This window comes from Mirounga leonina, unplaced genomic scaffold (genome assembly GCF_011800145.1).
Source record: "Mirounga leonina isolate KUSES-001 unplaced genomic scaffold, KU_Mleo_1.0 Mir_154, whole genome shotgun sequence".
NCBI lineage: Eukaryota > Metazoa > Chordata > Mammalia > Carnivora > Phocidae > Mirounga > Mirounga leonina.
This window is the reverse complement of record NW_023270389.1, coordinates 702160-717974: the sequence shown is the minus strand read 5'-3', so window position 1 is coordinate 717974 and position 15815 is coordinate 702160. Positions and strand designations below refer to the sequence as shown.

General features: G+C 55.2%; 1 protein-coding gene across 1 annotated transcript; it reads left to right on the top strand.

The window, feature by feature from the left end:
• Nucleotides 1-575: 575 nt before the first annotated feature.
• Nucleotides 576-15815, top strand: SHE (Src homology 2 domain containing E). Its single transcript, XM_035009688.1, has 6 exons — nucleotides 576-1241; nucleotides 3824-3950; nucleotides 10885-11169; nucleotides 12148-12304; nucleotides 12733-12852; nucleotides 14239-15815. The coding sequence occupies exons 1-6, from the start codon at nucleotides 756-758 to the stop codon at nucleotides 14423-14425; spliced, it is 1362 nt and encodes a 453-aa protein (XP_034865579.1). The 5' UTR covers nucleotides 576-755; the 3' UTR covers nucleotides 14426-15815.

The window sequence follows — 15815 nt, the reverse complement described above, 5'->3', positions numbered from 1 at the left end:
AGTGGAGATGGGGGTGCGGCTTCCACCGCGGCCTCCCAGCGCCCCGGTCTCGCCACCCCTCGCCCCGCAGCCCGGGGACCGGAACCGCCGCGCCCTACCTGCCCCGGGCCAGGCGAGCCCTCCAGCCGCCCGCGTGCCGAGCCTCCGCGCCCGGGCCGTGCGCTCCGCCTCCTCGAGGCCGGCGGGCGGGCGGGGCGGAGCCGGAAGGCAGGGGGGCGGCACGGGCGCCCGGGAGCGCCCCCTCTCCGCCGCCCCCGCGCCCGGCCCGGCTGCCTGCGGCGAGCGCAGCGCGCGGACGCGGCGCGCCAGGCTCGCGGCGAAGCACAGGGGCGCCCGGCGAGGGCGCGGGAGTCTGCGCGACCGCGGGGAGCCCGGGTCGGCACGTGCAGCGGCGGCTCGTCTCCGCCCCCCGCCCCCGCCCCCGCGCCCGGGGCGGAGGCGCCGACCCCGGCGGATCCGGGCGGAGGCGCCAGCCGCCGAGGGAGGGGCGCGCCCAGGGTCGGTCCGCGGCCCGGCGCGGCGCCGTCCCGTGTCTCCCCGGCGAGGGTGGGCAGGGCTGTCCGGCTTCGGGGCAAGAGCAGGGCCGCCCCGCGCCCGCCGCCCCGCGGAGCCCGGCCCCGGGCCCCACCCCGCCGGGCTGCGCGCCGGCCGGCCGGGGACGCGAAGCAGCCCCGGGGAATGAGGCGGCCGCGGCCCCTGGCGCCCCTCCGCGTGTGCGCCGCGCCCCTCGCCCGCCTGCCCCGCGGCCCGCCCCCATGGCGGCCCGCTGGTTCAAGGAGTTCCCGCTGAACCTGAAGACGGCGTCCGAGCGCGCCCGGCCCGGTGGCGGCGGCGGCCGACTGCGCAAGAACTCGGAGGCGGGCGGCGCGGGGCCGGCCCCGGGCAAGGGCCGCAAGAGCTCGGCGGCCGAGCTGGGGAGCGGCAGGGCCGGCGTCGGCGCCGCCAGGGACAGCCGGCCGCCCCGCGACAGCCTGCAGGGCCTGATCCAGGCGGCCGCGGGCAAGGGCCGCAAGAACTCGCGGGCCGCCGAGGACGAGCCGCACCGGGGCGTGGCCAGGAGCGCGGGCTGCCGCACCTACATCAGCAGGCTCATCAAGGTGGACACTCAGGAGAAGAACGGCAAGACCAGCTCCAGCGCCAGCAGCACGAGCAGCTCCTCGTCCGCGTCCTCCGCGTCCTCCTCGCCCGCCTCGCTGGGCCCCGAACTGGACAAGGGCAAGGCGGTGAAGCAGCCAGACACGGTAAGAACGCGGCCTCGCCGGGGCCGCGTGCCCCAAGCGGGACGGAGACGGGGGCAGAGTGCACCTGCTCAGCCCTAGGCCGCTTTACGCGTCAGGGAAGGTGAGGGTGCGCGTCCTGCAACGTCTGGCGACACTTAAGGGACCCTTTCACGTCGTTACATTTGGTCTTGGTTTTCATCTTGAAAAATCCTCCTTCTAAGGATGGGGCACTTTTTGGAAAGGTACTATGCATTTAATTCTGTTAGCCGTTCAGAAGAGTAATTGAATGAGTCATTCCTGCTTTGTTAAATTTGACCTCCTTATAAATGCGGTTTATTTTAATTTTGAAATCCAGGGGGATTGCCAAGCCAGATCTGTGTATACATTTACGCTTCTTGAGCAGAAGGAAAAGTATGGATTTCAGAGCCTCAGGGACCGGCTGGGACCCAGCCCCTCCTCTGCTAGGGTGGGAGTTCAAGCGCCACTGCCCGGGCAGGTGCCCCCTCACGGCTGTCCCAGCCCCTCTGATCCGATCCGTGAACGTCTGTTGGGCAGTAGCCCAAGGAGAAGCCGCCCAGGGCTCCAAGGGCTGCAGAGGGTACGGAATGGGACAAGGAAGTGCCCTTGAGGAAGCCACAGATCAGGAGAGAAGGTGTTTCCTGCCTCTTACACCCCAGAGGTTTTCTGGGTGCCGTCCAGTGCGAGGCAGTTAAGAAAAGGAGTGTGACCCTGTGAGGAGACCCACTCCATCCTTACAGAGATAAGCTGGGTTTTGTTTGCTTGGTTTATTTTATTTTTTAAAGATTTTACTTATTTGACAGAGAGAGACACAGCGAGAGAGGGAACACAAGCAGGGGGAGAGGGAGAGGGAGAAGCAGGCCTCCTGGGGAGCAGGGAGCCCAAGGCGGGGCTCAATCCCAGGACCCTGGGATCATGACCTGAGCCGAAGGCAGACGCTTAACCACTGAGCCACCCAGGCGCCCCTGATAGCTTGTTTTTTAAACTCGCTCTTCTGGGTGCAAAAAGGGAGAGAAGAGCTCAGACGGAGCTTCCAGACCCAGCCCAGGCTGTCACCTCCTGTTGTGGGAACTTCAGCTTTCTCTTGCTCAGACTCCAAACACACTGCCTCCCTGCGTGTAGTCAGGAGCCCGCAGCACCTACCCTATGTGTCTGCACTGGGCCCTTCTCTTCATCCTCCACTCGTTCTTCCCACAAATACTGACAGGGGCCCTGTGCTGTGCCGGCCCCGGGGTGGGGGGAGGTAGAGAGATGAGCAAGGACCCAGCTCGCCCAGAATTAGCCCGTGGTCTCCCTGACTGACTCCTTCTAAGCAGATCTAAGCACCTCGCAGCCAAGGGCTGAGTGCTGCGCCCCTCGTTCCTCTCTGTCCTGGCACACGTGGGGGGCACTCATTGGTAGCCCCTGGGGGGGCACACGTCGGGGGCAGTGAGAAGAATGGAGCTGGGGGTGCTCTGCAGTGGCCTCTCTCTGGATGTCCGCCATTTCTTAGGCCGTCTCCTCCCAGGCAGGCTCCCCCCGCCCGCCCATGTCTCCCTGTTCATCTGAACTTTCCCTGCCGGCTCGGCTGATGCTTCTCTGCTTCTCCGGGAACCCTTTGGAGAGCGTAGTCAGACTGTAGCAGGACCTGGGGCTTCCTCCCGTAATTCTGATTAACATTCTCTGCCCTTTGGTTCTTACTCCTGTCTTCCTCTTCAGCTGGAGTACTGAGTTCATACTATCCCAGCTGTTTATTGTCGTGTCACACTGCTCTTGGGCAAGTATGTGCTTTTTTGTCCCCATACAGTTCCCACAAAACTGTTCCCCGCTGAGAAGAGCCTGTCAAGCTCAGCTCCCGAGCATTGTCACCCAGCAGCTGCAGAGTAGAACCGATCACACACACCACCTTTCCAGGCACCTTTCTATTCTTGGAAGATTCAATGCTTTCTGCCGCAAATACCGACCAAAACTCTGACTGTAGCCTGGGAGGATCTGTCTGCCTGTGAATTATGGAACCTATAACTCCCTCAGTGCTGTTTAGTGCTGTTTCTTAGACTCCTTAGGAAGTTCCCTTTGGAGGGGTTGCAGATCCCTTGAGGACCAGAGCAGCTTTGGTCTTAGGTTGATTCCCTCACGGTGTCTCCCCAGTGCTGGTGGACGCTCAGTAGGCACTGGGGGACCAACTGACTTGGGTCTATATTGCCCACCAGGTTGGCATTAAAAAGACCAACATTCCAGGGAAGGTGCTAGACCTGTTCATTTCATTTTGCTCTACAGTGACCTCCATCCTCCACTCCCCACCACCCACCCCTGCCACACTGCCCCCCGCAAATGCATTACTTCTTGGGGAGAGAGCAGGCATGGAGAGATGCTGGGGGGTGAACAGCACTCTGGGTGAATTGTTGCCAGTCAGACCACCAAGATAAATCAGATGTTTGTCCACCAGATGAACAATGGATAACGACATGAGCCAGTGAGAACACCATGCGAAGGTGGTTGGAGGTCTTGACTTCTTTTGAGTCTGCAGATCGTTAGTAGCTATTTTGATATCATGGCCATCCGGGTGTGTAATAACCCTGGCAGGTCTCCTCTCTGGTTCTTTTAAGGTCATCATTTTAGAAGACTATGCTGACCCTTATGATGCCAAAAGGACGAAAGGTCAAAGGGACGCAGAGAGAGCAGGAGAGAATGATGGCTACATGGAGCCCTATGACGCGCAGCAAATGATAACAGGTGTGTGACTGGGACGCCCGGGGGCGGAGTCTCACACACTGGTGGGGACAGGTACTGACCCGCGTCAGTGGGGAAGAGCAATGATGTGGCCTAGTCAGACCTTGCTGACTGGAAGAAACAGAAATCAGGCCCAAGAGTAAGGTCAAAATCTCTAGTGACCTTCCTTTCTGGTTTTGTATCCTTCGGTGTTAGAATTTGCACGGTCTTTAAAGTTTTCCTAATTCTGTGCAAAACGACACTTGTGAGTTTGCAGACCTGCTTTAGAATGTGACCTTCAGGGTGGAGATTGTTTATATGCATTTCTTGGCTGCTTTGAAATCTCTTACGTCCGAAATAGGGGTTGTGAATCTCTGCCAAGGGATTTCATGTTGTTAGAAGATGCGCACGTGACATGATCCTCTGTGTTACGGTGGAAAACTGACTTCTCAACAAGCTAGCCCAACGGTACTGGAGCAAGAGAATTAGTGACTAATCCCTGGTGTGAGCCAAGCCACGCCACGCAGACCTCCTAAAACCAAAGTCAACTGATCTTGTGACCTTTCAAGTTGGAACAGTTCTAGCTTCAGCAAAGCAATCACCCTCTCATTGTTAGTATCAAACTTTTCCCTTTTATCCATAATTCTAAGTTCGTGTAAATGATACTTCAAAATAACATGAACTAAGTTATTTAGATTTATTTGTGAAAGTTGGAGTAAATAGTTTGTTCACCCAATTTTTTTAAATGTTCTTTAATCCATAATGAAAAAATGCATTTCTGAGCGCTGACCCATGGCACCCTTGTCTGAGTGTTTCATGCCTGGGGAAGGCCTCACTGGCCACACGTTCCAGACTGTCTCCCCTGTTTGGAAACAGACTGAAAAACTCTCAGGCGCAGGACCCGCAGGCTGGTCTCAGAGGAGGTGAGTACAGGGGACTCGGCATCCTGGAAGGGTCAGGACAGGCTTCAGAATGAAAATGAGCTATCGCAGGAAAGGGGCGCCGTGTCCTGCTTCCCTGCTTCCAGAGATAAGGCCGCGCACGGGGGAGGGCGTACCCTGGCCAGGCCATGACCCTGAAGGTCACTGGACTGTGACCTCTAATGAAATCTGTGAATGAAAGGAAGTGAAAATGAACTTAGTCAGAACTTTAAAAAAATATCAGAGGCTTGAAAGGAGTAGGGGAAGAGATTTACTTTTACATAAAATTGAGGGAAAAGATATTCTTTAAAAAAAAGATATTCTTTAAAAAAAAAGATAATTTTGACTTATCTTTCTTTTGTCCTTTGGTTTTTATTCTTCTCTTTCTCGTTAACCGGAATAAGTAATTTATCTACACTGTCCCAGCTGTTTATTTGTGGGGCCACATTGATAATAGGGAAAAAATGCCCTGCTTCTCCACCCCCCCTCAACATAATCCCCATAAGACTCTGTGTGCTCGCGGACTCCGGTCCTCTCCCCTCGGTATAAAATCAGAGAGATTCTGACTTGCTCATAGACTTTTTAAGAAACAGCAGCAAGTAGAACCAAGATCTCCCCACTCCAGATTGTGTGGACACATTTGAAACGATGGATGCAAAAGCACTTTATATAAGGCATCTTTCCACCCAGACCTACCAAGAAAAATCAGAATTGTCCAACATGAAATAAATGTAATGATAATGGTTTTAATATGGGAGCATTTATTAAGTGCCAGTCTCCGTTTACAGTTTATGTGAATACATTTGTTTAGGAATATAAGATTAATGTATTCAACTGGAGAATAACTTCAATAACTTCAAACTTATTAAACATTTAAGTTACTAACTTTTAAAAAATTGCCAGCTTATTTTGTCTTAAGAAAATCCATGAATTTTAAAGTCTCTTAAAACCTATATCAAAAAGCACCTTCTCGATCAGTGCGGAGAATACACCTCTAGTTCTCCCCGCGCGCCCACAGCTGGGCAGAATAACAGGAAGTGAGTTGATCGGAAGCTGGAAATAAAAGATTTGCTGCTGGGGTTTTTTTGTTTTTGCTTTTTTTAAACCTTCTACATTTTTTTGTTCAGTTTGTTCCTTGTATGCTTGGTGGTCATGTCCCATTTAAGAAGTGTTTATTTCTTGAGAACATTAGGGATTTTTCTTTAGTTTCGGCATTTTTCAGGAGATGGAGAGGTGCAAGCGAACACCAGCCCCTGGCTGGCCTCGCTGGTCCCCGCACGGTGAGGGGAGCCCACCTGATCCAACACTGTTCGCGATGTTCTTTTATAACATCCAGCAAATGCTTCTTAGGCGTTTATTTACCATGTAGCGGGCCCTGTGCTGGGCTCTGGGCATCCAGGAAACAAGACCCCCGTGACCCGTGTCCTCAGGGACCGACCTTACAACCCAGGAGGCAAACAGACCTAACAGCAACAAACAAGAAAACGTGTCCTTGAAAAGTGCAGCGAGTGCCGTGAAGTCAGGGTAAGAGTCACCGTCTGCGTGAGGAGCAGAGGAAGAAACAGAAAAGGCATTTACGACTCTCCCATGGCCCAATCACTGTGGGACCCAGGCTCCCTGGATCCCCCCAAAACTTTGCTCTTAACTTTGAAAGCTAAGAATTTATAAGTTTATAAATAAATTCTCCCTTAGATTTACCCAAAGGATGGTTCATAAAGAGATAGGATTATGAATATAAGGCAGTATTAGTGTAAACCTCTCTGTTCTGCTAAAGGAGCAGGAACATTTTAGCTAAACCATTAGCAGAAACAGTCTCCCTAACTTAGCATCAGGAGCTCCACAGGAAGGGTCTTCAGCGGTCCCGAGACCACGTCACTCAGTAGGAAAGCTGCTTCCAAAGCTGGCATCCTGTAAGTCGGCGCCAGGCTTACCAGCCACCTGCCTAGACCCTGCAGCCCTGTGCAGGGTGTTAGAAGTGCCTGGCCCGCAGTGAGGGCACGGAGTTTGGACCCGTTCCACGCCGTGTCTGCATGGACGGGAGAGGCATCGGGTCCTTCTGCGTCCGCTTTTACTCGCCGTATCCTGTCTCAGGTGGTTTTCAGTTTTATTTTTGCCTACAAATGATTTTGTTGGCTTGTTCAAATAGTCAAATCTAAAGGAGAACCTCAATGTTGGGGTGTCCATTTAAAAAATCCACTATGAAAAAAATATAGAAGATTTTTTGATTTATCTAATGTGTCTATACTTTCCTTGTAGAACTTAAATTTCAGGGCTCCTGAATTATATCTGCTTTTGTTCAGATATTTAGATTTATTTGATAAGAAAATATTCAAGTCATTTTATTTATTTTTCAGAGAGAGCTAAGGGAGGGGCAGAGGGAGAGAGAATCTCAAGCAGACTCCCCACTGAGCTTGGAGCCTGACACAGGGCTCGATCTCGCGACCCTGAGATCACCTGAGCCAAGATCACCACCTGAGCCAAAAATCAGGAGTCGGATGCTTAACCGACAGAGCCACCCAGGCGCCCCTATTTGTCATTTTAAATCAAAAGCGAGAGTAGGAATAAAAGATGTGAGTAGAAACAGCCCTTTTCTGATTCTGAGGGAAAAACAGCCTGCGAGTCTGCAAGTTGATCGTTTAGCAAGCGTTGTGAGATGGATGGGAAAGGTGCTTGCAGAAACACAATTCGCCTTCTGCGTGAACTCTGGGGCATCGAGGCAGGAAGCGGCTCCCCTGACCAAACACGGCCTCGGTTTATTCACCTGTGAAAATGGGATCACGCGCTCCTCACTGCGTTACGCGGCTTCACGGAGACGCTGGGGTAACACGCCTAGTGCATGTGTGTCCCGAGCATGTCGCCCTTATTTAGACACGCCAGAGAGAATCGTGTTTTCAAAGAGAATTCCAGACGAGCGTGGAGGAACCGTGATGGCCGACCCAGCCAGCCTAGTGAAGGACGGGCTCCGTCTCGCGCGGGCTCGGGGCGGCTGGGCCTGCCGGCTGCTGTTTATCTGGCCGCCGCCGCGTTCTGTTGTCGCCGCGGTAAATGGCCTCTATCGGCAGAGCTGGGGCGTAGCTTCCTCTGGCCGTTTCCTCCTCCTCGGCCCGTTTCCTCCCGGAGCCAGGCCTGCACGTCAGGGGCTGTTCTCCCCCAGGAAGGTCGGCCCGCAGCTCCGCGGTTGTTTCTGTTTCTACGGCGCCGCAGGCTGGGGGCAGCCAGGTGCTGGGGGGAGGCTGCTCCCTCGAAGGGGCGGCGGCCCGCGCTCAAGCCCTGGTTTCCCCTAACTGAACGTTGTTTTAAAGGTGATGATGCTCTGCAGATCCCGCCGATCCCAGGGCCGTCCTGGGGAGGAGCGCTGCTGGCCCCGCGCTCCCCGGGCCTCCCCCGAGCGCCGCCGCGGGCTCACAGCCCGTCCCAAGCACCAGGAGGGCAGGTCCTCACCTCACGCGAACACACGTGTGGGAAGAATGTACATCATCCCAACACACACGTTATTTCCTTGTGGGCAGGACTCCTGTGTCTTAAGGTTGGAATCCACTCTCGGTTTCCATCAGCTGGGACGGAGTTGAGGCGAGGACTGTGGGAAAGGTGACCCCCGCCTGCGCCAGGCCGTCCAAACCGTTTTGATCAGAAACGTACAGTTTCTAAGTTCACCCTTTGAATTCCTTTGTGTTTTCTCTTTCCTTTTTCTTAGTGCTACACAAACGTTCTTGTTAAGAGATTCCAGCCCTATCTTACTGAACCAGGAGCAGAGTGTGTTTCTCGTTCCCCATAACTTTGTCTAGAATAATGTAAAGGAGGCGTAGGACTGAAAGTCGAGAGGCGTGGACAGACAGGCAGCCTCCTGCCCCAGCACCCTGCGGGGCCTCACACAGCCCCAGGCACCGTCCTGGCCTGGGGGCAGGAGCTCCCACACCTTGATGCGGAGGGGTGGGGGTTGGACCCAGGGAGAACCCCTCTCCTTGCCCTGGAGCTAGCAAAGACAGGATGGCTGTGGAGGGCTGGAGGAGCTCAGACGGGGGCCCCGGGGACCAGGGAGCGTGCAAGTGCTTCTCAGGCTTTGCTTCCCATGAGAACCCCATGCCCCAGACCAGCTAAATGGAGGGGCCGGGCATCGGGTGCAGGGTTGGACCCGGCTGCGGTTAGGGCCCCATCCAGGGTAAGAACCTAATGAATTTAGTGTCCTGATTTTCCCACTTTCCCTTGAATGTTTCATCTGTTGCCCCCTCCTCGTGACAGGAGTCAGTAACTCCTCCCGAGTGCCACTGACGTTTTAAGTTCCCGGCACTGTGCTCTTCCCACCCTCCCCTGCTCACCTGGACACCCCTCCGCCCGCCCCGAGCTGAAGCTACTCCGCTCCGCCTTCGACCCTCTCCTTTTCTCTGCTGGTTGCTTTCAATTTCACAGACTATCAGCCTGCATTTATTTGTGGGTAGCTCTGTGGTGTGCACCCATGACCTTCATCTCTCTGAGCCCCACATCCGCACAGCTGGGGGGCTCCTCCCTCCCTCCCCCACCGGCTGCCCAGTCAGTCCTTAGCACGACTGTGTATCCCCCGAAGGTAAGACATGATGGTCCCTGCCCGGCAGTCTCCACCACTCCGGAAATGCAGACACATCCACACAGTCTGTGCACCGGGAGCAGGGCAGGCCCAGAGCGGCAGGCCGTGGGGCCGTGGCAGGGGGGTGGGCCGGAGAGGGGAGGAGACGCGGGCGGGGGTCCCCAGGACACAGGGCGTGACAGCAAGTGCAGAGAACGTCAGCAGTTCCATCTGGGTGGAGTCGAGAATGGGTTTTGAGGGGGGATGGGGCCGGTGGTGTGAAGAGAAGAAATTGGAGGAGGAAGGTGGTCTGGTCGTGGCCGGTGTCCCAGGCCGTGCGAGCCGCCCGCGCTGTGTAAGGAGACCATGGAGAGCTCGCGGGCTTGAGTGGTGCCCTGAGGTGCTGGTGCTTAGAAGGTTCTTGACGGGGGGAACTGAAGGCTTCCCGTTGGGCATTTAGAAGAACCACAGCACGCCCCCTGCCAAGGCCTCTGGACCGCGAGCTGGTCGTCCCCGCGCTCCCGCTCCTTCCCGCTGTGGCTGCTGGTTGGGTTTTGCATCCTTAACTTCCAGTGAAACGCAAATGTAATCGATACGACCTGTTGAAGAACACACGACGTAGCGCAGGCCGACAGTGTGAACCGTGTATCCTTCCTTTCACACGTGTGCGTTTGGAGCCTGGCGTGCCCACTCCCCAGCCTCCCCACCCCATCGTCCCTCCTGGCCTGTGTCCTTTGAACTCACCTCTCGCTTCCCCCTCATGGGAACAAGCCCTCTCTGGTCCCCCCTCCGTATCTGCACTCACGCAGCTTCCTCCTCTGGAAGTGACCTTCTCTATCAGAGTGAACCCATCTTCCATTTCTCTTCCACTTGGAGTCCATCCAAGTGCAGCCCTGGAGAGTCCAGCTTCCTGCTCTTACATCCAGGCTCTGCCACATTTGGGTGAGGACGGCTTCCTTCGGCTTCGTGCCTCAGCCTTCCCTTCTGTAAAATTAGGGAAATAATGGTACCGCCTTGTAGGGCAGCTGTGAAGACCGCGGGGTGCACATCGAGGGTGCTCACTGTTGTCGTTATGCCCGCAGGATCATTTGTGAGTGCATCTGGCTTCCTCTCTTTGGAAGCTGCCTGGGAGTCCAGAACTCTGTCCGGCGTCCGGATCTCTCCCCTCCGTGTGGGCTGGTGCTGGGGAGACAGTGAGCCGTCCGTCGACGCCTGTGAGCGGACGGGGGTCTCAGCCTTCCCACAAGGTGTAGGAACTGCAGGCGAACCACACTCCAGGCAGAGGAGGGGCCTGAGACCGGGGAGCAGGTTGCCGGCGGCCACATGGCTTCCCACCAAGTGTGGAACGTGTCTTCGGGGGCCTGCTGCTCGCCGGGCCCGCGGGCAAACCGGCATCCACGCGGCACCCCTTGGGCCGGCCGGCAGGAGGCCGCCCCGGTTCGTTCGGCGCTTCCGTGGCACGTTTCTGTCAGGGTTCTGTCTCTGGTGTGTCTTTCAGAAATCCGACGCCGAGGCTCTAAGGATCCGCTGGTGAAGGCTCTTCAGCTGCTCGACAGCCCCTGTGAGCCGGGCGAGAACAGCACGAAGACGGAGGCTGCGGCCAAGAGACGCAGCTCCAGGGACCTCCTGGGGAAGCCCCCCCAGCTGTACGACACGCCCTACGAGCCTGGGGACGGGGCCCCCGAGCGGAGGGCGCGGCTGCCCGCGGAGGACGAGCGGCCGGCGGCCGAGTACGAGCAGCCGTGGGAGTGGAAGAAGGAGCAGATTGCTCGGGCGCTGTCGGGTGAGGACCCCGCGTGCGTGGAGCCCAGGCCGAGGCCCTGAGGTTGCACCGCTCAGAAATCCCAGTCTGGTCGCTGCCGTGCCTCCCGGCCGCTCCAGTGATCAGACTGGGGTCAGCTTTCACTAACCCGACTCAGTGCTACTCCTCAACCGTTTGAAATTCCTACCTACCCGATGGCGGTCTGGGGTCCAGTGCCTCACAGACGGAGGCGTCTGGGGGCCTGTGAGGCGCTCTTCGTGGGCTGTGTCAGCAGCCCTCCCCCAGGAACCGGTTCCTTAAGTGTGTGTGTGTAGAGTGAGGGAGGGGCAGTGGGTGGGAAAGGTGTTCCTGCTTCCGCTCCTCCCAGGACACGGTTTTCCTGCCTGGCTGGCCGCAGGACCTTCTCCTTCGACTTAAAAAAGCCAGGGATGTGTTTTCCCTCCACCGGTAAAGCCAGGTTGGTGATGAGCAGCGCAGGCCACGTCAAGGGTGGGTGCAGAGGGTGAGGTACGTGAGGGCGGACATCTGAGTCCGTTGTGGTTTGGCTCAGTCCTGTTTTCCACAGCCCTCTGTCAGCACCTGCTCTCCGGACGCCGAGCTGCGTGTGGCTCTGGACGTCTGTTCCGTCCAGCCCAGATGCCGTAGCGTCTGCCGCTCAGTAGCTTCCGTCTCCAAGTGCATGTTGTTTTATTATTTCAGAGTAAAAACTGCTTGTTTGGTTTCATAGAATGAAAACGCACTTGCGCCTTTTATTCTAAATACACCAAAACTCGAAGTGTTTACAAGTGCACGGTAAATGTGCCCTCGAGACCCCCTCACCTTCTGAAACTATTGGACAGGAGAGCGTCTCCCTGGACAGTGGCCGTCGGGGACCCTCGAGGTGTGACCGCAGCCGGGTGTTTGCAGGCGCTTTAGCCATCGGGAAGGGGCAAGGAGGCTTTTGTGTGAAGCGCACATGGGTTGCCCGTGGGCTCTGTGTTAGACGAGCCTTCTTTCCAGTTCAGTTTGAAGGCTCTGACCGGCCTTCCCTCAAGGAGGACGCAGTGAAGCAGCACCAACGGCCGAGGAGCCGGACGCAGAAGATCCCGAAGCCGGCCGTCCCGGACCACAGCGAGGGGGAGAAGGTGGACCCGGCCCTGCCACTGGCGAAGCAGCCGTGAGTCTCGTCCTCATCCCCGCGGAACGAACAACGGCTGGGAGCCTGCTGGTGGGGGGAGGGGGGCTCGCCCATTTCACGTGATTATTTTTGTTCCCGAATTCTCATCTGGCTGGGGCTGATTAATGAAGACCTATTTTCAAAGCCCACTGCATTTGTGCAGAATAGAAAGTGCACTGCATCCCAAGAGCCTGATTTTACATTTCATTCTCCTGTAGCGACGGACCCTAGTCCTGTTCACTCCCTCTCTATGACTGATGGATTTCGTGATCCCGGATTACCCAAATCCGTATCTCGTCTCTCCTGAGCATGAAGCAGGGTCTAGGTCAGGCTACTGACCCTCCAAGAGAAGTGCATTAAAGAGAATGTGTTTTGGAGTGAGGCCCCGTCTGATCTGTGTTTTGATGTGGGTGCCCCCCCCTTTACAGTTGGTATCACGGTGCCATCACCCGAGCGGAGGCCGAGAGCCGACTGCAGCCCTGCAGAGAAGCTGGTTATCTGGTTCGAAACAGCGAGTCGGGGAACAGCAAGTACTCTATCGCACTCAAGTGAGTACCAGAGCCGTGTGGGCTTCCCCGGGTGGCGCCAGCCCTTCCAGTCATGGGCAGAGGACTGCTCAGGAAAGATCATATCTGAAGGTGGTTCTCAGGGTACAGATTGCCAGAAAATAGGGGGCATTTGCTCGGACCACAGCATGGGAAATGCTCGGATCCGAACGCAGGGTCGGTACTAGGCAGATGCCCCCAGGTCTCCCGAGATGGTGAGGGCCTCTCTCGTCCCAAGTGACGCAGCGTGTGCTGTCCGTTGCCTGCCCTAACGTAGGCCCTCCACGAGGCCCAGCAGAGAAATAATCCCTGACAAAAAGGGGAATTTCCAGCGGGACACTTGGGTGGTCCTTTTATTCCCCAGTGTTTGGGACTTTAATAAATCAGATCCCTTGATGTCCAAATGCCACCTGCAGCTTCGACAGCAGTTTCTTCTGGGGAAGGAGGACACGTTGAGCTGCTGCTCCCTGCCTGACTGTACGAGAAGGCTCGTGTGCGCGAGGCGGGCCTGGCGGGTTTTGTGTCATGGAAATTCTCGCTGCTCTGCGGGTTCAGCGGTACTGTGTTGGAGGATCATTGTCAGAGCCCTAACAGCACTTCCTTCCTGAGGAAGCTGAGCCCCTGCAGCTGAAACAATCAGACTGGAGGGAAGAGAGGCTGGGGGTGTTTGAGCAACATGGCTTGGAAAGTGGGGCCGGCCACCAGACACACAATACCAGGAATAGCTGTGCCGCGTTCCTGAAAGGGGGCTCGTGGACCAGCTCTTGAGCCTTTGGTACCAGCTGTCGTTACGCACAACCAGGACCGGTCTTTCCAGTTTGAGGGTGGGAAGGGAGGAAGGAGGAAACAGGGTTTTATTATTATTATTATTATTAATATATTCTTTGGGGAGGAAAGAAAGAGGAAACCGTACATATGTCCTTGTCCCATGACGAGGAGGGTGAGTTTAAACCTCACCCTAGTGGTCTCATACTCGGGCATAAGCCCTAGTTGGTGATTTGGGAGACAGGGGAGATTGGGCTTTGTGTGTGTGTGTGTGTGTGTGTCTTTTTGGTCCAGCACCTGATGACTTGTGTGTTTTACGGACAAACAACCCAAGGACGACCCACCTTGAGCCGAGGGCCTCAAAGCCTCTGACAGCCCCCTGGAGAGCGGGGAGCCCCATTCGGGGCTCGATCCCAGGACCCTGGGATCATGACCTGAGCCGAAGGCAGACGCTCAACCACTGAGCCCCCCAGGGGCCCCCAGAGTGCCTTTCTGTTCGAGTTTGTAGCCATTCCAGGGGTGGGTGGGAACCTGCCTGCCGGTGACTCTGGCTGGCATTGCTCTGGGGGGCAGGGACCCCTGCTCACTCATTCACGTGTCCTCCTCAATCTCGTTTTGTTTCAGGACTAGTCAAGGATGTGTCCACATCATAGTGGCCCAGACCAAAGACAACAGGTACACGCTGAATCAGACGAGCGCGGTCTTCAGCAGCATCCCCGAGGTGGTACATTATTACTCCAACGAGAAGCTGCCCTTCAAGGGGGCAGAACACATGACCTTACTCTACCCCGTGCACAACAAGGGGCACTAAGGTCCGGCCAGCAAGAGCCCTGGCCAGGCCCCTCCTCCTGAGCAGGCGTCTGCCCCCGACCGGCACTGGGGACGGGGCCGGACCGCCCCACGGTGATCAGGAGGAAGTGGGAGTCTCCATCTAGAAGGCAGAATCTTTGGCCTGACATCCATTCCGCGACACCTGGTTACGGACCTGTTGCTTTTCTACAATAAGAAATCATACTTTACCCGCTGCCTCCACTCTCCGGAGCAGGTGTTCTGTTTGGGGGTGACTCTCAGGAAAGGTAAGTCAGGAGTCCAGGAATATTAAGGCTTTCCAAAAATGCACTAGGTATGACCTGGAATACCTGGTCTCTAAACAAACCAACAGAAATGCAATTGGCTTTCATGTGAGGCAATAAAAAATGATCGTGTGGACCAGAAGAGCGTGTATCCTGGACCCCTCCTTGGGGAAGAGGACAAAGAGTGGGGAAACACGTGGATATGGATGACTTGGAGAAAGTGTCCTGGTTCAGCTCTGGAGTCCATGAAAATTCACGACTCTGACGAGAGTATTTTGTCGGTCAGCCTTCTAAGAAAGTTTATGTTTTCTCAGTCTCTGTGGACTTTTTCATCATCTTTAATATAAACATGAACAGGAAGGAAGATGCCTCTGATTTAAGAATCGGCAATATAAATTAAGCATTGGCATCATTATACTTCTGAATTGTAGAATAAAATAACGATTTCATTTCTGATTTTTTAAAAATCTGAAAAATTTGCAAAGCTCAACAACTGTTTTCTTATTGGATAATTATTCAGAACTTCTGATGTCTTTGGTTTCACCTTTGAGCATTTCAGCTGTTAGGGAACGATTTTTAATTTGTGTCCCCCAATTAGATTTGCTCTGTATTTTTGGAGTAAATTTTAAATATACTCATCTCTACCCCTCGGAGCTGAGTGCCTGAACTGGGTCTCAAACCTGCAGTCTGTCTCGTGCAGAGCAGACCAGTTCTCGCTGTACAAAACTGTCTTAAAAGACTGAGGTTTCTCCAACTACTACTGCTTCAGATATTAAATTAATATTCATAGTATCGTTATCTTTATGGTTTGTTGTGAACTTCGATTGCCAATTTACTTACTGTGAAAAAAATAAATAAAACCCCATGAGAATGGCGTTCTGTGAGGAGCCCCCGGTGAGCGGCCTCTGTGGTCTGGGTTAGCTGGCGGCGCCCAGGACGGATCCAGATCCATCAATGAGAAGTTCACTGTTGTAGCTTCGGTTATAGACACAAAAAAGGTTGATTTGGTTAATTTTTAGGGAAGCCTGTCTTTCTAGTTATTAGTTACTGTTCTGCTATTATGATTTAGAGGTTAGTAAATACTTGCTTCTCTATTCAGTTAAGGCTGTAGCCAGAGGGTTGTGTGAT